General features: G+C 38.0%; 1 protein-coding gene across 1 annotated transcript in view; it reads right to left on the bottom strand.

Annotated features, from left to right (window-relative positions):
- The window catches only part of GTF2A1L (general transcription factor IIA subunit 1 like), a 54,139-nt gene that overhangs the window by 6,352 nt on the left and 22,618 nt on the right, over positions 1-25,169 (bottom strand). Inside the window, exons 6-8 of the mRNA XM_066267094.1 lie at positions 22,711-23,276; positions 5,959-6,219; positions 4,488-4,577 (exon numbers count right to left, since the gene is read on the bottom strand). Coding sequence (XP_066123191.1) covers positions 4,488-4,577; positions 5,959-6,219; positions 22,711-23,276 — 917 coding nt within the window. The remainder of the gene's footprint in view (positions 1-4,487; positions 4,578-5,958; positions 6,220-22,710; positions 23,277-25,169) is intronic.

Genomic DNA, 25,169 nt, shown 5'->3' with positions numbered 1-25,169 from the left:
CAGAACCAGAAATATACTCTTTGAAAAAGTGTTGCTCAAAATTTAATGAGCACACAAATCACCTGGGAAGTCTTGTTAAAATGCATATTCTGATCCAGTAGTCTCAGGTAAGACTCAAAATTCTGCATTTGTAACTCTTCCAAGGAGAACTGACGCCACTGGCCTTCAAAACACACTCAGTAGTAAAGCTCTTAACAGACTACTGAAAACTTAATTTGCTTGAGTCATTCAATACGACTTGAAACAAGCCAACCAATGACCAGAACTGGAAAACTACTCTTTTATAAAAATCCACTGCCACAGTGCCCACTCTACTCTGACCTTAGAGATACATTCTCTCTGCATGCTATCTTTTTATCATTTCCTTAAAAAAAACTTTTCAGTAGTTCCCTAGTACCCTGGTTTCCATTAAAAATTTTAGTACTTAAAAAATTAATTAGAGAGCACACTCAGACACTAGATTTGTTAACACTATACATTTACTATCATTCCTTCTACCTACTTCACAAGGTTGTTTGTTGTAAGAAACAAAAGAAAATGTCTGAGAAAATACTTTGAAAAATACAAAGCACTATGTCATTAATTACAATAAAAATACAACAAAAAATACTTTATCCATTATGGTCTAGAAAATTATTTGTGCCTCTTTGGAATACACATATAATTTAGTGTTTCATAATGTTTTCTCCATAGAAGGCAATACACAGTTTATAAAGAAGTAAACTAAGTTTGATCGCTTTTCTATTTCCTATTCCTTCTTATGCTTATGCTTATTGGCACCTAAACTGACATTTCTTATCTGTATAAAATGTTATAGGAAAGAAAACAAACTTATTTTTAGTGAAAATGATTTATTTTTACAATTCTAAACACCAAGCTCTGGTTTCACCCAAGTATACTGAAATTGTTAAGGAAAAAAGTCAAAGATGTAAACATGCATTAGTCATCAGGGAAATGCAAATCAAAACTTCAATGAGATACCACTTCACACCCACTATAATGGCCAGAATCAAAAAGTCAGATAAGAAAGAAGTATTAGTGAGAATATGGAACATTCTAAACCCTCATATTCTGTTGGTGATGGGAGTGAAAAACGGTGCAGTCACTTTGGAAGACAGTCTGGTATTTCCTCAAACTTTTATCACATCACCTAGGAACTCCACTCCTACAGAGAAATGAAAACATATATTCACATAAAAACTTGTACACAAATGTTTATAGCAGCATTTTTCTTATCAGCCAAAAGGTAGAAAAAATCCAAAAGTCCATCATTAAAAGAATAGATACACAAAATGTGGTATATCCATTCAGTAGAGGAGTAGATAGCACAGAAAGGAGTAACGAGCTGTTACATGCTACAACGTGGATGAAACTTTAAACATTGTGTAAAGAAGCCAGTCACAATAGACCACATATTACATAATTCCTTCCATATGAAACTCCAGAACAGGGAAATTTAAAGAGACAGAAAGTAGTTTCGTGGTTCCTCAGGCCTGGTAGTAAGGACGGGAGGAAATGAGATATAGTAGTGAGAACTAATGAGAATGGAATTTCTCTCAGAAGTAATGAAAGTGTTCTAAAATCAACTGTGTTAACACTTGCATATATCCATGAATATACTTAAAACCATAAATTATATTTTTTGTGTAGTATATGAATTACAACTCAAAGCTTCTAAAAATAAATACATAAAGATGCATCAATTAAAGACAAAAACTGGCCATTCTACTACATAGTCACAGTTATAGTATTATTTTTTTAAAAAAGGGGAATATGAATGGGACTACATCAGACTAAGAAGCTTTTACTCAGCAAGAGAAACTGATAACAAAACAAACAGACAGCCAACTAAATGGGAGATGATATTTTCAAACAACAGCACAGATAAGGGCCTAATATCCAAAATATACAAAGAACTCATAAAACTCAACAACAAAAAAGCAAACAATCCAATAAAAAAATGGGAAGAGGCCTGACCAAGCGGTGGCGCAGTGGATAGAGCGTCGGACTGGGATGCGGAAGGACCCAGGTTCGAGACCCCGAGGTCGCCAGCTTGAGCGCGGGCTCATCTGGTGTGAGCAAAAAGCTCACCAGCTTGGATCCAAGGTCGCTGACTCCAGCAAGGGGTTACTCAGTCTGCTGAAGGCCCACGGTCAAGGCACATATGAGAGAGCAATCAATGAACAACTAAGGTGTCGCAACAAAAAACTGATGATTGATGCTTCTCATCTCTCTCTGTTCCTGTCTGTCTGTCCCTATCTATTCCTCTCTGATTCTCGCTCTGTCTCTGAAATAAATAAATAAATAAATATTTTTAAAAAAATGGGAAGAGGACATGAACAGACAATTCTCCCAGGAAGAAAAACAAATGGCCAACAGATATATGAAAAGATGCTCATCTTCATTAGCTATTAGAGAAATGCAAATCAAAACTACAATGAGCCTGAACAGGCAGTGGTGCAATGGATAGACCGTCGGACTGGGATGCGGAGGACGCAGGTTCGAGACCCCGAGGTCGCCAGCTTGAGTGTGGGCTCATCTGGTTTGAGCAAAACTCACCAGCTTGGACTCAAGGTCGCTGACTTGAGCAAGGGGTTACTTGGTCTGCTGTAGCCCCACGGTCAAGGCACATATGAGAAAGCAATCAATGAACAACTAAGGAACCGCAACAAAAAACTGATGATTGATGCTTCTCATCTCTCTCTGTTCCTGTCTGTCCCTATCTATCCCTCTCTCTGACTCTCTCTGTCTCTGTAAAAAAAAAAAAAAAACAAAAAAAACCTACAATGAGATACCACCTCACACCTGTTAGATTAGCTATTATCAACAAGACAGGTAGGTAATAACAAATGTTGGAGAGGCTGTGAAGAAAAAGGAACCCTCATCCACTGTTGGTGGGAATGTAAAGTAGTACAACCATTATGAAAGAAAGTATGGTGGTTCCTCAAAAAATTAAAAATAGAACTACCATATGACCCAGCAATCCCTCTACTGGAAATATACCCCCATAACTCAAAAACACTGGTATGTAAAGACACATGCAGCCCCATGTTCACTGCAGCATTGTTCACAGTAGCCAAGACATGGAAACAACCAAAAAGCCCTTCAATAGAGGACTGAATAAAGAAGATGTGGTCCATATATACTATGGAATACTACTCAGCCATAAGAAATGATGACATCGGATCATTTACAATAACATGGATGGACCTTGATAATAACATTATACTGAGTGAAATAAGTAAATCAGAAAAAACTAAGAACTATATGATTCCATACATAGGTGGGACATAAAAATGAGACTCAGGGACATGGACAAGAGTGTGGTGGTTACTGGGGGTAGGGAGGGGAGGGGAAGGGAGGTGGTGGGGGAGAGGAGAGCACAAAGAAATTTGACTTTGGATGGTGGGTATGCAACATAATCAAATGTCAAAATAACCTGGAGATGTTTTCTCTGAACCTATGTACCCTGATTAATGTCACCACATTAAAATTAATAATAAAAAAGGGAATATTACATTTTAGTTGCTAAATTTTCACTAACTTAATTTCTAGGCTTGAAACATGTAAGACTCCTTCAGCTCTCCCTTGTTGAGTATTCTCTAATATCCAACTAATCACCAAGTCCACTGATTCTTCTATCACAATCTCTGACTCTTCCATGTTCTATGCTGCCATCCTTAGTCTGGGCTTTGGTTACTTCATGTCTGCACGATCCCGTTCTTACTATTATTTTCCTTTCAAATCAGTAAACACTGCCAGTTTTTAAATCCAATTACAACTTTCTCGATAACATTCTTAGAAGACTAATATCCACTAAATCAAGGCTAGATTTCTACTACCAGGATTCTGTATTTTCCAGTCTGCCCCAACTCTGTTCCCCACCCAGCCTCATTTCATAACACATCCAAAGGAGGACACTTTAGTCAAGGCAGAGCTATCTCTTCACTGCCCCTTGTACAATCTACATGCATTCATTTCTCTGCCTTTTATCAGGCTATTCTACTCTAAATGCTTACTCTCCACACTTATCTGTATCCTACAAATGATCCAAGACCTATTTCAAAGCCCCACATTACCTGTGAAGGATTAGTGGAGAAATCCATCTACAAATGATTTCTTGTATCTCCTAGCCACTTTTAGGACTTATTATATGTGCTACATATCTTAGCATTTGATTTACCTATCACATATTTTAGCTTTTAATTTTGTTATTGTCTTATTATATGCCATTCTATTATTCCATACAGACACACAGCCTGTTTCAATATGATTGTCACCTTCTTGAGATAAGGACTATCACTTTTTTTGTATCACTGAGATAACCAGCAGTGTTATACCAAAATATATCCCTAAACTTTCTACAATTATTTCAAGATTAATTTAACTGTGAACTATAACTCACCAACATATTTCCAATCATTTTACACACCATTCTACTAGTAATGCAATTAATAAACCCAAAAGCTAAAAGGTGAATACAGTACCTTGTCATACTGACAGACGATTACATTATCTGTGTCAAACAGGTCTGGCACATCCTGCTCACTAACATCATCTCCAGAATTTAATGGGTCCTAAAGAGGAAAGACAGTCACATTAAGGAGTTTAATAATGTTTTGAATTTTGTAAAGATACATGTACATAAATAATGGAACTTGGAGATACAGAATAGTAGTATACTTAAAAGTCAAATAGCCCTGGCCAGCTTAGTGGATAGAGCATTGGCTGGGCATGCAGACAGCCTGGGTTCAATTGCCAGTCAGGGCACACATGAGAAGTGACCATCTGCTTCTCTCCCTTTCTCTCTTCCCCTTCTCTCCTTCTTCCCCTCCCACAGTGAGTGGCTCAATTGGTTCAAGTATTGGCCCCGGGAGCTGAGGATAGCTCGGTTGATTTGAGCATTGGCCCCAGACAGGGGTTGCCGGGTGGATCCCAGTTGGGGTGCAGACAGGTATCTGTCTGTCTCCCCTCCTCTCACTTAAAAAAAATAAAAAGGAAAGAAAAGAAAAAGAAAAGCCAAATAGCCTGAGTTTAAATCCCAGCTTGGCCACTTAATAACTACTGGTCTTCAGCAAGTTATTAAAACTCCTTATATTTCAGTTTTCTCCTCTGAAAAACTGAGCATAGTAGTAAGACCCATAGGGCAGTAGAAATGTCAAATAACATTAAGGCAGGTAAGACTTAATATAGTATGGAACATACATAAGGACACAGTAAATGATAGTTAATACTATTTACATAATTATTAGCTACCACATTCCAGAAATATTTTATTACACTTATTAGGATTGGAGTACATACTATTTGCCTCTACTCTGACTGCCTTCTTAACCTCCACTCCTAACCCCTCAACTTCTGACAATCTCTAGTTAAGACCAACAAATATAGGAGCTGGTTCCTAAACACTTAATACTAATTTAAATTAAGCTTAAGATTAAAAGTTTAAATATTAGTGAACACATAAGTTTCATTTTAACACTAAAGACAGAATTCATCTTAATTGTTATTCCTCTTGGTCCCAAAGTATATTAAAGTACAAACATTATAAATTGAATCAAGTTTCAGCTCAAAAGTAATCCTCAGGCCCTGGCTGGTTGGTTCAGTGGTAGAGCATCATCAGCCCAGCATGTGGAAGTCCCAGGTTCAATTCTTGGCCAGGGCACACAGGAAAAGCACCCATCTGCTTCTCCACCCTTCCCCCTCTCCTTTCTCTCTCTCTTCCCCTCCCGCAGCCAAGGCTCCATTAGAGCAAAGTTGGCCTGGGCGCTGAGGATGGCTCCATGGCCTCCACCTCAGGCACTAGAATGGCTCCAGTTACAATGGAGCAACACCCTAGATAGAGCATCACCCACTAGTGGGCATGCTGGGTGGATCCCAATCAGTGCATGCAGGATTCTGTCTCTCTGCCTCCCTGCTTCTCCAGAAAAATACACACACAAAAAAATTAATCCTCACCTCATCCACAATGTCTATTTGAGTGTCTTCATTGTCACTACTGGTAGCAGTTGAATCACCATTTGATACACTGTCAGCTTCTCCTTCAAGTACCTTCATGTTTCCTGCATCATTAATCCCTAGAAATTCATTCTCATCTACATCTCTTATAGTTCCTATTTCTTCATTGGAAGATGTATCACCAGTTCCATCTATTTGAATTATTTCATTAATATCATCATCAGTTATCTGAATGCTTAAACCCATCTGAGAATTATAATCCTAAAGAGAGAAAGAAATGCAAAATGTGTTTCAAGTCAAACAATGTGTATAAAACATTAAATCATACAAAATATAAAAATTACTTTAACATCTCACAAGTGGTCATTTAAAATGTTTCTGTCTCTAATTTTGAATTTTAGGATACCCCTAGCATTTCTATAAAACATAGGAATAATTTAAAAATTATAAATAAAGTAGACCTACTTATAGTCATAGATAGAGAGCAAATGAGTTCACTGCTTTAAGATAGTATTTACCAGTTTTTATATACTTTACTTAAATGTATATAGTACCTGTTATATTTTAACTATTTCATATTACTATTTTAAACATTAATTCGATGAAGTGGAAAAGACAATGGTAATACCCAATGGACAAATAAAAATATAAAGGACTGCCCTAACTGAAATAAACCAAAAACAAAAGAACAAATATAAATCAAAACTGATGTAACTTAAAAAAGAAACAGACAAATCCAAAATTTGAGTTGGAAAATTCAACATTCCTCTCTTAGTAATTAATAGAAGAAGTAGACTGAAATCCAGTGAGGATGTAGAAGACTTGAATGACAAAATTAACCAATATAGCCTAATTAACATTTTAGAATAGTCCACCCCAAAGTAGCCAAATTACACATTTTTTTCAAGGGCATAAAGAATGTTCACCAAGATACATCATATTTTGAGCCACAGATCAAACCTTGACAAATTTAACACACACAAAGTATATTCTCTGAGTGTAAAACAGTTAAACCAGAAATCAGTAACAAAAGGATCTGAAAAATCCCTAAAACGTAAAAATTATAAACATTTCTCAATAACCATGAATCAAAGAGTAAGTCATAAGAGAAACAAGAACAATTTTAATTGAATACAAAAAAAATATTTGATAACTTGTGAGAAGTAGCTAAAGCAGTACCTAGAGGGAAATTTATAGCATTACATTACTCTATTAGAAAAGAAGCAAGTTTCAAATCAATGACCTGAAATCCACCATAAGAAACTAAAAAGAAAAAACTAAATTAAGCTCATTGCAAATAAGGAAATAATAAAAGGAGAAAGAAATGGCCTGGCTGAATAGATGGGTTGGAGCATCGACCTGAATCATAGAGGTTGCTGGTTCAAACCCCAGTCAGGACATATGCAGGAACAGATTGATGTCCCTGTATCTCTCTCCATTTCTCTCACTAAAGTCAATAAAAAAATATTTTAAGAGAAATATGAAATTGAAACAGAAAAAAATGTGAATTACACTTAAATTAGTTCATTCTTTGAAAAGATCAATAAAATTAATAAGCCTCTAGCCATACTGACAAAGGAAAAAAAAAAGAGAGAGAGAAAACAGGAAAGCAATATTAGAAATTTAAAAAGGCATGATGCCATATATCCTGAAGACATTAAAAGGATAAGGAAATTATTATTTTGGCTGCTATAACAAAACACCATAGGCTGGATAGCTTATAAAATAATAGAAATTTACTTGAGAGGCTGGGAAGTCTAAGATCAAGGCACCAGAAAATTTGGTATCTGATGACAGCCCACTTTCTGGTTCATAGATAGTGTCTCCTCATTGTGTTCTTGTATGGCAGAGGGGCTAGGGAGCTATATGGGGTCTCTTTTATAAGGCAACTAATCCCATTCATGAGGACTCCTCACTCATGTTCTAATCACTTCCCAAAGGCTTCACCTCTTAGTTATCATCACCATTGGGAGTTAGGATTTCAACATATGAATGGGGGAGGCGGAATATAAACATTCAGACTAATATAAGTCAATTTACAAAAATTAATTTAAGTCTATATAGTAGCAATAAACAATTGAAATTTAAAAGCAATACTATTTAAAGCAGCATGGGAAAGGCAACTCATGACATACAAAGGATCTTCAGTAAGGTAACAAGTAGATTCCTCAGCAGAAACTTTGAATGCCAGAAGGCAGTGGGATGACATATATTTAAAGTGCTGAAAAATAAAAAAGACTGCCAACTGGGAATTCTATATCTGGCAAAACTGTCCTGCAAAATAACTGAAAAATTAAGGCATTCCCAAATAAAGACTGAAGGAATTATTACCACTAACCTGCCCTAAAAGAAATACTAAAGGGAGTACTTTAAATTGAAATAAAATAATGTTAGAGAATAACTTGAAGCCATACAGGAATATAAAGACCTCTAACAAACAAAATAGAGATGGACTCATAGACAGAGAGCAGGCTGACATCTGTCAGTGGAGAGTGGGAGCTTGAGCAGAAAAGGACAAAAAAGAGGAAAAACTCATGAACACAAACAATAGTGTGGTGATTGCTGGAGATAAGGGGGAAGAAGGGGAGGGTGTAGGGGAACAAGTGGTAGGACAGAGACTTGACTTGAGGGGTAAACACACAATACAGTGCACAAAAGATATGTGGTTGAACTGTCTAACTGAAACCTGTATAATTTTGTTAACCAGTCTCACCACAGTAAATTAAATTGGAATTTTAAAAATACATATATATATAAAGTTTCCTGGTAAAGGTAAATACATGGATAAATATAAAAATAATATATTTCACTATTTAACTCTAGTTTTTATTCCTCTATGAGGTTTACAGGGAAAAGGCATAGAAATAGTTATAACTGTAAACATATATGGAGGGGTAAACAATATAAAAAATGTAATTTGAGACTAGTAATATGAAGTAGGGGAGGGTGAAACTGAAAAGGAGCAGAGGGTTTTGGGGGGTTTTTTTGTATTTTTTTAATGTTTATTTAATTGATTTTAGAGTGAGGAAGAGGAAGAGAGGGAGAGACAGGAACATCAATCTGTTCCTGTATGTGCCCTGACCAGGGATTGAACCAGCAACCTCTGTGCTTTGGGTAATGCTCTAACCAACTGGGCTACCGGCCAGAGCAGCAGAGTTTTAATATGAGATTAAAGTTGATGGCCTGACCTGTGGTGGCACAGTGGATAAAGTGTCAAATTAGAACACTGAGATTACCAGTTCAAAACCCTGAGCTTGCCTGGTCAAGGCACATATGGGAGTTGATGCTTCCTACTACTCCCCCCCTTCTCTTTCTCTCTCTCTCTCTCTCTCTCCCCTCTCTAAAATGAATTAAAAAATAAAAATAAAATAAGTTGAATTGATATCAGTTCAAAATAGAGTGTTATAACTTTAAGCTCTTTTAAGTAATCCCCATGGTAGCCACAAACAAAACATTTATAGAATATGCATAAAGGGAAATAAGAAGAAAATCAAAGTATGTTACTACAAAAAAGCAACTAAACACAAAGGAAGGCAGTGAGGAAATGAGGGACAAAGAAGCTAAAAGACACACAGAAAACAATAAAAAAAATAGCAAGATAAGCCTTCCCTATCAGTAATTAGTTTATATATAAATGGATTAAACACCCCAATCAAAAGACACAAATTGGCAGAATGAATAAAACAGGACCAAGCTATATTCTGTTTACAAGAGATTCACTTTAGATCCAAGAACACACATAGACTGAAAATAAAAGGAAAGAAAAGAAATTCCATGCAAAATAGTAACCAAAAGGGAGTTGAGGGAGCTATATTACTATTAGAAAAAGTAGATTTTAAGTCAAATTCAGTTGCAAGAAACAAAGAAAAACATTATATATAAAAGAATCAATCCAACAAGAAGATACAAGCCCTGGCCGGTTGGCTCAGTGGTAGAGCGTCGGCCTGGTGTGCAGAAGTCCCAGGTTCGATTCCCAGCCAGGGCATACAGGAGAAGTGCCCATTTGCTTCTCCACCCCTCCCCTTCTCCTTCCTCTCTGTCTCTCTCTTCCCCTCCCGCAGCCGAGGCTCCATTGGAGCAAAAGATGGCCCGGGCGCTGGGGATGGCTCCTTGGCCTCTGCCCCAGGCGCTAGAGTGGCTCTGGTCGCAGCAGAGCAATGCCCCGGAGGGGCAGAGCATCACCCCCTGGTGGACAGAGCATCGCCCCCTGGTGGGCGTGCCGGGTGGATCCCGGTCGGGCGCATGCGGGAGTCTGTCTGACTGTCTCTCCCCGTTTCCAGCTTCAGAAAAATACAAAAAATAAATAAAATAAAATAAGATACACTATTATAAACATATATGAACCAAACACCAGAGCTCCTAAATATTTGCAATAAACATTGACATAATTGAAGAAAATAGCTCTATAATAGTAGAAAACTTCAATACCCCATTTCAAAAATGAATACAACCACCAGACATAATATCAATAAAGAACTTAAATAACAGTATAGGCCCTGGCCAGTTGGTTCAGTGGATAGAGCACTGGCCTGGAATACAGATGTCCCAGGTTTGATCCCTAGTCAAGGCAGACATGAGAAGTGATCATCTACTTCTCTTCTCTTCCCTCTTTCCCTTCTCTGTCCTTTCCCCTCTTGCAACCAGTGGCTCAACTGGTTAGAGTATTGGCCCCAGGCACTGAGGATAGCTTGGTTGGTCTGAGCACTGGCCTCAGGCACTGAGGATAGCTCAGTTGATTCAAGCATCAGTCCCAGACAGAAGTTGCCAGGTGGATCCTGGTCAGGACACATGTGGGAGTCTGTATCTCTATCTCCCTCCCCCCCCCTCACTTAAAAATAAAAATAATACTATAGACCAATTGGAGATAACAGATATATATAGAACATGCCACCCAACAGTAGCAATATATACATTTTTCCAAAGTTCACACATCAGATTCTCCAAGATAAACCTATGTTAGGCTACAAAATAAATCTTCATACTTAAAAAGACTGAAATAATACAAAGTGTCTTTGTATATGTGTGTGTGGGGGGGTATTTTTCTAAAGTGAGAAGCAGGGAGGCAGAGAGACAGACTCCCACATGCGCCCGACCAGGATTCACCTGGCATGCCCACGAGGGGACAATGCTCTGCCCGTCCAGGGCATTGTTCTGTTGCAACCAGAGCCATTCTAGCTAAGGCAGAGGCCTTGGAGCCATCCTCAGCTCCCAGGCCAACTTTGCTCCAATGGAGCCTTGGCTTTGGGAGGGGAAGAGAGACAGAGAGAGAAAGGAAAGAGGGAGAAGGGTGGAGAAGCAGATGGGCACTTCTCCCGAGTGCCCTGGCTAGGAATTGAACCCAGGACTTCCACATAGTGTCTTTTCTGATCCCAGTGGAATGAAACTAGAAATTAATAGAAGTGAAACTGGAAAATCTATAAAATGTGGACATTACACCATAACTTCTTTTTAAAAATCCATGGGTCAAAAAAAGAAATCAAAAGAAACAAAACTTTTTGCCAAAAAATTTTTAAAAATCTTGAGACAAATGAAAATGAAAACAAAACCAAAACTTATGAAATGTTGCAAAAGCAGTACTAAGAAAGAGATTTAGAGCTGTAAATGTACCATTAAAAACAAAAAAAATCTTAGTTACACCTTAAGGAACTAGAAATAGAAGAACAAATAGAACATAAAGCTAGAAGGGAAGAAACAATAGCAATAGGGCAAAGATTAGAACAGAAAAATAATAGAGAAAAATCAACAAAACAAAACAAAACCAAGGGTTGGTTCTTTGAAAAGATCAACAAAATTGATAAACCTTTGCTGAAAAAAGACAACTAAAATCAGAAATGAGAAGACTTTACTACCAATTTAACATAAATGAAAAAAATTATAAGAGAATACTATGAATAATTATATACTAGCAAATTGGATAACCTAGATGAAATTAACAAATTCTTAAAAAACATAACCTACCAAGACTGGATCATAAATAAATAAAAAATCTGAATAGACTTATACCAGTAAGAAGACTGAATTAATAATTTAAAACTTCCCAGCAAATAAATATTCAGGACCATATACCTTCACTGGAGAATTCTACCAAATATTTAAAGAAGTATTAATATCAATCTTCAAATAACCTCAACAAAATACCAACAAAATTGAACAACAAACAGGGAGATGAGAAGTATCAACTTGTAGTTGCAGCACTTTAGTCGTTTACTGATTGCTTTCTCGTATGTGCCTTGACCAGGGGGCTCTAGCTAAGCCAGTGCCCCTTGCTCAAGCCAGCAATCTTGGGTTTCAAGCCAACAATCTTTGGGCTCAAGCCAGTCACCATGGGTCATTTCTATGATCCCAAGCTCAAGTTGGTGACCCCACATTCAATCTGGTGAGCCTGCACTCAAGCCAATGACCTTGAGGTTTCGATCCTTGATCCTCAGCATCCCAAGTCAACACTCTATCCACTGTTCCACCATCTGGTCAGGCAACAATTCCATTTATGATCAAGTAGAATAAAATACTTAATAATAAACATAATCAAGGAGGCAAAGCCTGACCAGGCACAGTGGACAGAGTGTCGGACTGGGATGCGGAGGACCCAGGTTTGAGACCCCGAGGTCGCCAACTTGAGCACAGGCTCATCTGGCTTGAACAAAAAAAAAAAGAAAAAAGAATAAAGTTCACCAGCTTGGACCCAAGATTGCTGGCTCGAGCAAGGGGTTACTCAGTCTGCTGAAGGCCTGCAGTCAAGGCATATATGAGAAAGCATTTAATGAACAACTAAGGTGTCGCAACAAAAAACTAATGATTGATGCTTCTCATCTCTCTCCGTTCCTGTCTGTCTGTTCCTATCTATCCCTCTCTCTGACTCAATCTCTGTTCCTGTAAAAAAAAAAGGGGGGGGGAGGCAAAAACTTGTTCACTGGACACAATAAAACTTTGCTGAAAGAAATTAAAGGTAACACTAATAAATGGAAGAATATTCTGTATTCATGGATTAGAAGAGCTAGTAGAATGAAAATGTCAATATTACCTAAAGCCATTTAATAGATTCAATGCAACCCCTATGAAAATCCAAAAACTTTCTTATACAAATAGAATAATCCACCTTAAAATTCATATGAAATCTCAAGGGATCTTGAATAGCCAAAATAATCCTGAATAAAAAGAAGACAAAAATTAAAAGTCTCACATTCAAACCTTACCACAAAACTACATGAGTCAAAACAGTGAGGTATTATCATAAAGACAGACAACAAACCAATAGATTAGAATAGAAAGCCCAAAATAAACCCACAAATACATCGTTGAATGATTTTTGACAAAAATTACAAGACCATTAAATGGGGAAAGGACAGTCTGTTCAACAAATTGTTCTTGGAAAACTAGGAATCCACATGCAAAAAGAATGAAGTTGGACTCTTAACTGACATCATCTACAAAAATGTACTCAAAATGGATAAGAGCTAAAACTATAAAACCGTTCAAAAAATCATACAAGAAAATCTTCATTACACTAGATTTTAGAATAATTTCTTCAATTTGACACCAAAAACACAGGCAAAAAAGATAAAATACTTCATCAAAATTTAAAAACTTGCCCTGGCCAGTTGGCTCAGTGATAGAGCATTGGCTCAGTGTGTGAATGTCCCGGGTTGGATTCCCATTCAGGACATACAGAAGAAGCGACTATCTGCTTCTCCATCCCTCCTCCTCTCACTTCTCTCTCTCTCTCTCTCTCTGTTTCCCTCCTGCAGCCATGGCTCAATTAGAGTGAGTTGGCCTGGGGCACTGAGGATGGCTCCATGGCCTCCACTTTAGATGCTAAAATGTTGCTGCTGAGCAACAGAGCAATGCCCCAGATGGACAGAGCATCACCCCCTAGTGAGCTTGCTGTGTGGATCCTGGTCCAGGCGCATGCGGGAGTCTGTCTCTCTGCCTCCCCCCTCTCGTTGACTAAAAATAAATAAATAAAATAAAATAAAAATAAAAAACTTTGTGCACCACAGAACACTATCAACAGGGTGAAAAAGGCAACCCACAAAATAGGAGAAAATACCTGCAAATCATATGTTTGATAAAAGGTTAATACCCAGAATACCTGAAGAATTCTTACAACCCAACAACAAGAAAATAACTTGATTTAAAAATGTACAAAAAAATTGAAAAGACATTTCTCCAAAAGAGATACATGAGTGGCCAATAAGCATATGAAAAGATGTTCAATATCATTAGGGAACTGTAAAACAAAACCACAATTAGACACCACATAACACCCATTATAAGGCAACTATCAAAGGAAAAAAAAAACAGAAAATAACAACTGCTGACAAGGATGTGGAGAGATTAGAACCCCTGTGCACTGCTGGTGGGAATGTAAAATGGTTTTAGCTGCTGTGGAATATTATTTAACCTTAAAAAATTCTTACATATATACATGAATGAATACTAAAGACATGCTAAGTGAAAAGGGATGCAAAAGGACATAAAGACAGAATGTAAATGAATAATGCATATCACAAAGACAGAAAGTAAAATGCTGCCAGGAACTGGGGCAAGGGAGGAATAGGGAGTTATTGATTAATGGGTATAAGCCCTGGCCGGTTGGCTCAGTGGTAGAGCGTCGGCCTGGCGTGCAGGAGTCCCAGGTTTGATTCCCAGCCAGGGCACATAGGAGAAGCGCCCATCTGCTTCTCCACCCCTCCCCCTCTCTTTCCTCTCTGTCTCTCTCTTCCCTTCCCACAGCCGAGGCTCCATTGGAGCAAAGATGGCCTGGGTGCTGAGGATGGCTCTGTGGCCTCTGCCTTAGGCGCTAGAATGGCTCTGGATGCAACAGAGTGATGCCCCAGAGGGGCATCCACATGGTGGACATGCCAGGTGGGTCCCGGGCGGGCACATGCGGGAGTCTGTCTGACTGCCTCCCCGTTTCCAGCTTCGGAAAAATGCAAAAAAAAAAAAAAAAATGGGTATAAAGTTTCAGTTTGGGAAAATGAGTATGTTCTGGAGATGGATGGTAAAGACAGTTGCACAACAACGTGAATGCACTTACTGCCACTGAACTGTATAGTTAAAAATGGCTAAAACTGTACATTTTTACCACAACAGAAAAAATAGACAAAATGAATAGTGATAATAAACTGTCAACTATGTAATAAAACACACAGAGTGCTAATAGGAAGAAAAATTGCACATCTACTGACCTAGAAATCCCACTCCTAGGTATTTAACTCAAAAGAAAAGAAAATTTAGATCCACAACAAAAACAAACAAAAACCTGCACATGAATGTTTTTAGGAGCTTTATTCACAAATACCCAAAACTAGAAACAATGGCCTCATGTCCAAATGGTGAATGGATGAATGTGGTACAATGGAATGAACTGATTTATATATGCCACAACATGGATGAATCGCCAATGTTTTACACTTAATCTACGTATTGTGATTCCATTTGTTAGACATTTTGGAAAAGGCAAGCATATACTGAAAGAAAACAGATCAGTCAATGGCTGCCAAGGACCAGAGGTAGAGGGAAGGTATTGACTACAAAATGGCATAAAGAATGTCTTTGGAAAGTTCATATAATTATCAGACTCCAGTATTCTCTTCCAAGTGATAATTTTACTGAAATAGCCAGTATTTTTGCAGCAACATTCATAATTGATACTATAGGACCATGAATAGAAAGATTTACACCTTTCAAATGGCCAAACATCCACTGCATAGATCATCAACAAATTCAAGTCAAATTGCTATGAGGGAGTTTTCAGTCTCTCTAAAAATATTTTTAAATTTTTAAAAAAGTCTCTCAAAGATCAATCAAAGGCTTCATCAAGCATTGTCCTTCAAAACGCCAGAAAAATTCTGCATGAAGAATTTAACATTCTGTCAACATTTTTGCAAATGCCTTGGAAAAAATGGTATTTCAATATCTTTGCTCTAATGTATTTGAATTTCATTGCAACTGATAAAACTTCTTTTAGAGTTATTGGCTATGTCTTAGCATTAATGCATGCCATATGCTCAAATAGCTATCAATGCTCTCTTTACTTAAGCAGCAAAACCATTATGTTGCCATGCATCTCAGCAGCACCATCAGTGTAGAGAGCACCAAATTTTGCTAAGCCAAAACACTTTTCATTATTACCAAGATGTCAATTTCCAGTTTCCAAAACCGGTCTCACAACATAGGAATTTTATGATGATGCTAATGTGCAAATAATGATTAAAATCAGATGCTGGCTACCCTGAGAAGCACTGGTATTTTTACTGAATATTAGAGGAAAGTCACTGCTAATTCTTCTATGAATTCTGGCTTAGCTTCCCTTGGTGCCTCCAAGTCTGGCAACCATCTGCAAATCACTTATGTCATGTGGCCCCAAAGTGGGTATAAGCAGCAGCTAATTTTGGCCTGCACCAGAGCCCCTCCCAAGAGACCCCAGAACACATACACCCAGTGGCTAGCTTCAGACCAAATCAGAGCATCACCCAACCACCTCAACAAATGACATACCCAAAGGGCAGACTCAGCAGGCACCAGAACCCTGCTAAAGCAAATCTTTCTCTGTGGGGTCAGCCCCTGCACAACAATTCCTCCATTGTACTCACAGCCATTCCTCATAGCCGAACAGCCTGAGGGTCAATCCCTCCCTTTTGATATGCCAAACAGCAATCAGGCCTCAACTACAACAGGAGGGCACATACAACCCAAACAAGGGACACACCAGGAACATTTGGCTCAGGTGACCAGGGAGACTGTGCTGTTGGGTCACTCAGGACACCTATTACATAATGCTACTCTACTAAGAACAGGAGACAAAGCAGATCTAATTAATACATAGAAACAAACACAGGAAGTCAGAAAAACTGAGGAGACAAAGAAACATGTACCAAATGGAAAAAAAAAACAGAACAGAAAGCTAGAAAAAGAACCAAACAAAATAGAGACAAGCAATCTACCAGATGCAGAGTTCAAAACACTGGTTATAAAAATGACCAATGAACTTAGCAGAAGAACACAGGAACTTAGAACTTTAACAAAGAAATAGAAAACGTAAAAATGGACACAGAAAACATTTTAAAAAGTCATAAATGAAGACTATAGTAACTGCACCAAATACATTAGAGGGAGTCAACAGTATATTAGATGAAGCAGAGGATCATATCAGCAAATATGGAAGACAAGGTGATGGAAAACATTCAGTCAGAACAGCAAAAAAAAAAAAAGTACAAAAAAGTGAGGTTAGTTGAAGGGGGTCTCTGGAAAAACATCAAGTGTACCAACATTCACATCAAAGGAGTATCAGAAGGCAAAAAGAGAGAGAACAAGGAATTGAGAACATATTTGAAAAAAATACTGACTGAAAACTTCCCTAACCTGGTGAAGGAAATAGACACATAAATCTGGGAAGCCCAAAGAGTAACAATAAGATGAACCCAAAGAAGCTTACACCAAGACACAACATAATTATAATAAAATGCTAAGGGTTAATGACAAGGAGAGAATCTTGAAAGCAGCAAGATTAAAGCAGTTACATGTCACGGAGCTCCCAGTAGAAACTTTGCAGGCCAGAAGGGATTGACACAATACACTCAAGTGATGATAAGCAAGGACCCAAAATCAAGATTACTCTTACCCAGCAAAGCTATCATTTAAAATCAAACAAAAGATAAAGAGCTTCTCAGACAAGAAAAACCTAAAGGAAGTCATCATCACCAAACCAGTACTAAAAGACATGTTAAAGAACTTCTTGCCTGGCCTGTGGTGGCACAGTGGATAAAACATCAACCAGGAATGTTGAAGTAGTGGTTTTGAAACCCTCGGCTTGCCCAGTCAAGGCACATGTAAGAAGCAACTACTATGAGTTGATGCTTCCCGCTCCTTCCAAACCTTTTCTCTTTCTCTCTCTCATCTCTCTAAAAATCAATAAAATAAAATATTTAAAAACAACTTCTTAAAGAAGATAAAAAGGCCAAAAATATGAATAAAATGGCAAGAACTACATACTTATCATTAATTACTTAAATGTAAATGTATTAAATGTTCCAATCAAAGACAAAGGGTGGCTGAATGGATGAGAAAACAAGACCCATACTTATGCTGCCTAAAAGAGACCCACTTCAGATAGAAAGGCAAACACAAAGACTGAAAGTAAAGAGATGGAAAAAAATATTTCATGCAAAATGGAAACAAACCAAAAAATAAGCTGGGGTAGTAATACTTATATTAGACAAAATAGACTTTACAACAAAGGCTATAACAAGAGACAAAGACGAGGACCTAGCAATTCCTCTTCTAGGTATTTATATGTAGAAACTCAAAACTAATTTGAAAAGAGATATTCATCCCTATGTTCACTGCAGCTTTATTTACAATAGCCAAGATATGTATGCGACCTAAGTATCCATCAGTAGACAAATGTATAGCAGGGAGATGGTACATATATATACTGATACAATGGAATATTACACAGACATAAAAAGAATGAAATCTTGCCATTTGCAACAACATGGATGAACCTGGAGAATATTGTGCTAGGTGAAACAAATCAGACAGTAAACACAAATAACATGTGATTTCACTTCTATGTGGAATCTAAAAAAAATAAAAAAAATAGAAACTCATATAGAGAAAAAACAAATTGGTGGTCACCAAATGGGAGGGTGGTTGGGGAGATGGTTACAAAAGGGGAATTGATTAAGATGTACAAATTGCCAGTTATAAAAATAGTCACAGGGATGTAAAGTACAGCATTAGGGAGTATAGTCAATTATATTGTAATAATTATGAATGCTATCTAATGGGCGCTAGACTTATTGGGATAATCATGTTGTAAGTTATATTAATGTCTAATCATTATATTGTACACCTGACACTAATATTGCATGTTAACTGTAATTTTAAAAATTATTTTATCTATGTATGTATGTGTATGTGTATGTGTGTGTGTATTTGTACAATTAACTAAATTCTGAATTCAAAATATGATATTTTATCTACTAGAGGAATATCTGAATGGCTTTTTTAACAATTTTATTTACTGATATTTTTAGGGAGGGGGAGAGAGAGAAAGGAGAGGAAGGAACAGAAAGCATCAACTCATAATAGTTGTTTCTGGTGAGGTAAGCTCAAGGTTTTGAACCAGTGACCTCAGCATTTCAGGTCAATGCTTTATCTACTGCACCACTACAGGTCAGGATCAGAATAACTCTGTGTGAGAAATAAAAGCTCTTACTTAAAATTACATATTCCCTTATTCCCACATTCCATTCATTTCTCATTCATATGTTGATTTTGAGCTAGATGAGTGGTTCTTAGTCTCAACTACATATCACAATCACCTCAGAAAGCTCTTAAACAATAATAAGTGAACCTCACTGCAGACCAATTAGATCTAAATTCCTTGGAGTAGACCTGAACATTATTTTTTTTTAATGATTCTAACATTTAGCCAGGATTGAGCAGTACTGAGCCAAGCAAATAATCATAACTCCTGTTCTTTAAAAGTGTATATTCTAGAATACATGAATATATATATATATATATATATATATATATATATATATATATATATATATATATATATTTTCTTAGGTGCTAGAAATACAGATTAATAAAAGATACCTGTCAATGTAAACAGGACATTTTAGTGTATATCTTTAACTACATTATACAGACACATGCTTAAGGTGCTTTGATAACACAGAAGAAACACATCTAATCTAATAATAAAGGGAGAGGGTAGATATTGAAATAAGATTTCTGGAGGAAGTAATAAATGGAATTAACCAGAGGAAAGGATAGTGGAAGAAAGCCAGGCACCAAGTAGTAAAGATAACAAAAGCAAAACAGAGAGGCAGGAAACAAGGTTAACGTAGAGATTTGCTTATACTTTGGTGTCCCAGTCAAGTAATAGGCCTGAAATAAAGGAAGAGAAAATAGAAAACTGGCTGGGCAAGAACATGGAAGCCCTTGCATGCCACACTAAGGAGCGTAAACTTGATCCTGTAGGTAGGTGATGGAAGCAGTGATGTGTTAAGCGGGTTGCACTTTGGGTAAATCTCTGGTAGCTGTGAGGAACAGAGATTAATAGCTAACATTCACTGAGCACTTTACCATATGCTAGAGAGTGCACTGCTGAGCACTTCATATTGATTATCTCATGTAATCCTCCCATCACCACAATTCTATAGTAGATACTATTATCTTTACTTTACATATGAGGAAACAGTAACTAGTCCAAGTCACATAGTCATTAAGTAGGATAGAGAAGGGATTCAAAGTGATTCTGATCTCTGAAGCCTAATCCTTTAACCTCTATAATGGATGGACTGGGAGGAGTGGCATGAGAAACAGCAAAGACTACAGCCTAATAAATTAGGAAACTATTATGTTACCCCAAATGAGAAACAATTAGGGCAATGGCAGTATATATAATAAGGCAACAGATTCCAGAAATACTTAAGTTTTAAAATTTATCAAAATCATATAATTCAGCCTTAAAAAGTAGTAAAATTCTGACATATGCTACAACATAAAAAAACCTTAAAAGCATGATTTCACTTATGAGGTACCTAAAACAGTCAAATTCATAAAGATAAGAAGTAGAACAGAAGTTACCAGGGGCTGAATGGATGGGGTGATGCAAAGTTACTGTTTAATGGGTATAGAATGTCAGTTTGAAACAATGGAGAAGTTCTTAAGATGGACAGTGGTGATGACTGCACAACCATGTGAATGTTCTTAATGCTGTCCACCTACAAAAGGACTGAACTGCACCTAAAATGGTTAAAATGATCAATTTTGTGTTATATATATTTTCCCACATTTAAAAAAAATAGTTTTAAAAGCACAATAGCCTAACCAGGCAGTGGTGCAGTGGATAGAACGTCGTCGGACTGGGATGCGGAGGGCTCAAGTTCAAGACCCGAGGTCGCCAGCTTGAGCGTGAGCTCATTTGGTTTGAGCAAAGCTCACCAGCTTGGACCCAAGGTCGCTGGCTTGAGCAAGGGGTTACTCGGTCTGCTGTAGCCCCAAGGTCAAGGCACATATGAGAAAGCAATCAACGAACAACTAAAGTGTCACAACGAAAAACTGATAATTGATGCTTCTCATCTCTCTCCATTCCTGTCTGTCTGTCCCTGTCTGTCCCTCTTTCTGACTCTCTTTCTGTCTCTGGGAAAAAAAAACAAAACAAAAAAACACATGATATAAGGGGAGTAAGGGGAGAAAAGAGCCAAAAGCTCATTGCAGTCCTCAGCTCATGACACCAGGTGGGCACTGGTACAATGCAGCATCTCTGATGAGCAGTGGATTATTTTGACTTCCTGGTATAGCTGCCTAGAAGGCAGATACAAGAATGAAGCTCAGGCCCTGGCCGGTTGGCTCAGCGGTAGAGCGTCGGCCTGGCGTGCAGGAGTCCCGGGTTTGATTCCCGGCCAGGGCACACAAGAGAAGCACCCATCTGCTTCTCCATCCCTCCCTCTCTCTTTCCTCTCTGTCTCTCTCTTCCCCTCACACAGCCAAGGCTCCATTGGAGCAAAGTTGGCCCGGGTGCTGAGGATGGCTCTGTGGCCTCTGCCTCATGCACTAGAATGGCTCTGGTTGCAACTGAGTGACGCCCTAGATGGGCAGAGCATCGCCCCCTGGTGGGCATGCCGGGTGGATCCTGGTCAGGCGCATGCGGGAGTCTGTCTGACTGCCTCCCCGTTTCCAACTTCAGAAAAATACAAAAAAAAAAAAAAAAAAAAAAATGAAGCTCAGAGGAGTAACAGGGCTGAAAGTGTAATCATGAACAAATAGGTGTAAGTTAAAATTATGGTAATACATGAGAATGCCCAGGGAAAACATGAAGAGAAATGAGCTGAGGGTAGACAATTAGGAAACAGGAGGTGCAAATAAAGAGGAGGAGCCTATGAAGTAGCTAGGAGGATACAGTCAGGCAAATAATTAAAAAATAAGGCAGCAAAAATGACACTATGTAGAGTTGGAGCAATGAGAATTGTTTGGGAGGGCAGGCAAGAAATAAAAAAGCGCTCAAGAAGATACTACCATTCCCATTTCTCTCCTAATCCTATTTTTTGAAATTCTAACAAAGACCTAAGTTTCCAGTTCTCTATGGCATTTTAAGATTAGAAAACAAAATTCCTACACTGAGGAAAAACTTAACATAGTAACACAGACTTTAAAATAGCAGCACATCAAAAATTGTCAGTAATATAGTTCATGGAACAGTAAGAATGTTAAATTTACACAGAAACTTAAGACCTCAGGTAGTCTACATAGGAGAAAAGTAAACAATTACAGCTGGACTAAAGGTGAATGGACTGAAAATTAGATAAATGGAGTTAGCTGTAAGACATATTTTACATTTGTAAAAAAAATAGCATGAGATTTATTTTACCATCAAAAATTCCCCATGAATCTTTCTGCCATCACTATAAAAATTAAAACCTATTTTCAATATGGACAGTTAATTAGAAGCTATCTTTTAGTGGTTTGAATTCCAAAAGAAATTAAAGGTAAAAATTTAGGTAAAATTGATTACCTTAAAACAAACGAATTATCCTTAAAGAAATATTCTTATTAATTGAAGTAAAAGTTTAGAAATGCTGAGCATGAAGACTATAAAAACTGATAGTTATAGTAAAAGCAACTTAAAAAACAATCTCTAGAGGAAAAAAGCAAAACAGACATATATCTAAGTAATGTTACAGTTTAAAAAACAGAATGTCGAATTGCTGGCCATTGTTTATCCCCTAATACCTTCTCTGAGATAGGCAGGCTACTGGACTCCACTGTATTTTTTGGCTGCTCTACAGAATCACATCCGAACATCCTGTTTTTAAGAACATAAAGTTGAACATCAGGTGCGCGCTGGTGCTGAACCCCCTGAAGGCCTGTAGATGTGGGTCCATCTTGCAGATTTTGAATCAGCCCCAGGTTAGCATCCCTTTGAGAGACCTGCGGAGGAAACACAACACCTGGAAGACTGATATACTGAGTGCTCTCTAGCTGACTCAACAAAGCTCCAGACATGGTTTTATGCTCATGTCCAGGAAGTACAAGTATGTCACTGGAGGCATTTTCTAAATGCTTCTTATCCACTGTCCCAGAATAAAGGCTTGTAGGTTGTTGGAGTACAGTTCCCATTCTCTGTGATTTTTCAATAGATGCTTGGAGAGAACATGAGTTCAATCGTGGAACACTGGTCTGTATCACTGAAGGCTGCCCAAGCTGTTGAGGTCCTTGCTGAATTGGATGCTGAAGAATACTTGCTCTCCCAGAAGACTGTGTCACCATAATTGGTACATTAACTTTATAAAGGTGACCTTAAAAAGGAGAAATCAAAACTCTAAGAACAATAGATTCCCAATTTCCTTTAAAATAAAATCTCATGTACAACAGGCTAGAAGGAAATATATCAATATGTTAATGATGGTTATCTGTAGTTTTTCTTTTACTCTTCAGATTTTTTGTATTTTCTAGAATATTCTTTTTTTATCAAAATCTTTTTTATTTATTCATTTTAGAGAGGAGAGAGAGTGAGAAAGAGAGAGAGAGAGAGAGAGAGAAAGGTGGTAGGAGCAGGAAGCATCAACTCCTATATGTGCTTTGTCCAGACAAATGCAGGGTTTCAAACTGGCGACCTCTAGCCCTGGCTGGTTGGCTCAGTGGTAAAGCATCGGCCTGGCGTGCAGAAGTCCCAGGTTCGATTCCCAGCCAGGGCACACAGGAGAAGCGCCCATCTGCTTCTCCACCCCTCCCCCTCTCCTTCCTCTCTGTCTCTCTCTTCCCTCCTGCAGCTGAGGCTCCATTGGAGCAAAGATGGCCCCGGCGCTGGGGATGGCTCCTTGGCCTCTGCCCCAGGCTCCAGAGTGGCTCTGGTTGCAATAGAGCGACGCCCCGGAGGGGCAGAGCATCGCCCCCTGGTGGGCAGAGCGTCGCCCCCTGGTGGGCGTGCTCGGTGGATCCCGGTCGGGCACATGCGGGAGTCTGTCTGACTGTCTCTCCCCGTTTCCAGCTTCAGAAAAAATACAAAAAAAAACAAAAACAAAAACTGGCAACCTCAGCATTCCAGGTCAGTGCTTTATCCACTGCACCACCACCGGTCAGGCTAGAATAAATATTCTTATTCATTTTTAAAAATTAAATACATCCTGCTTTGACTCTACCCTTTTCCCACTATTGATTATATGGCACATGTTGAAAAACATATAGGACAACAATATTTACTCCATAAATCTTTCCCATTGTTTGATAAATTACAGTGTTACCAACCCAAATTTGAGATTTTAACACATGTACTCACAGAGAATATACTTAAGATATAAGTAGCCAAATAACAATTAGATAAGACTATCCAAACAGACTAATCATTTCAACTTATCAAATTTCTCCTCCCTTTTCATTTAAAAGAAAACTAAAAAGATTACATTTATTTTTTGAGCATTGTGTTAGGTGCTTTGCTTAAACTTTGCAACAACCCAAAGAATTGAAATAATTTCCTTTCAAATTAAGAAACAGTACTCTGAAAAGCAAAGGTTGGTTAATCTCTAAACATCTTTGATATTCTTTCTGTTATGCCCTACAATCTCCAATAAGAAAGGAGACAAAAGTCGATGAATCTAATCTTTAGTTTTTCATTTCTTTTTTATTTTTTTTTATTTTGACAGGGAATGAATGAGGGGGGGGGGGAGGGAAAGAGATGGTGAGAAGCATCAACTTATAATTGCTTTCATTTTGGTTGTGCATTGAGCTTCTCATATTGCCTTGACCAGGGCCATGCCAGTGTCCCCTTGCTCAAGCAAGCGACCCTGGGCTTTTCATGCCAGCAGCCTCTGGATTCAGGCTGGAGAGCTTTGGGATCTTGTGGATGATCCCCCTGCTCAAGTCAGCAACCCTGCACTGACAAGCCCATGCTCAGAGCCAGTAACCTTGGGGTTTTGAACTTGTGACCTCAGTGCTCCAGGTCAATGCTTTTTCCATTGTGCCACCACCAGTCAGGCATCTTTAGTTTTTCTTGATTAGAGCTAGCAGGGACACAGATATGTTATTTTGTATTCATCAAAATTTAGAGAACTAACTTGAATTAGAGAAAACATATATAAAGTATCTCACACAATTTTGGGAAAGAGAATTGAGAATGAAATATAAGACAGGTCTAGCACAGTGTCTCATGTGGTAGATTGCCTCCACAGCAATAATAACCACCATTTATCATT

The sequence above is a fragment of the Saccopteryx bilineata genome, chromosome 3 (assembly GCF_036850765.1).
Source record: "Saccopteryx bilineata isolate mSacBil1 chromosome 3, mSacBil1_pri_phased_curated, whole genome shotgun sequence".
Classification (NCBI taxonomy): domain Eukaryota; kingdom Metazoa; phylum Chordata; class Mammalia; order Chiroptera; family Emballonuridae; genus Saccopteryx; species Saccopteryx bilineata.
The sequence above is the reverse complement of the archived record's forward strand: the minus strand, read 5'-3'. Positions and strand labels throughout refer to the sequence as shown.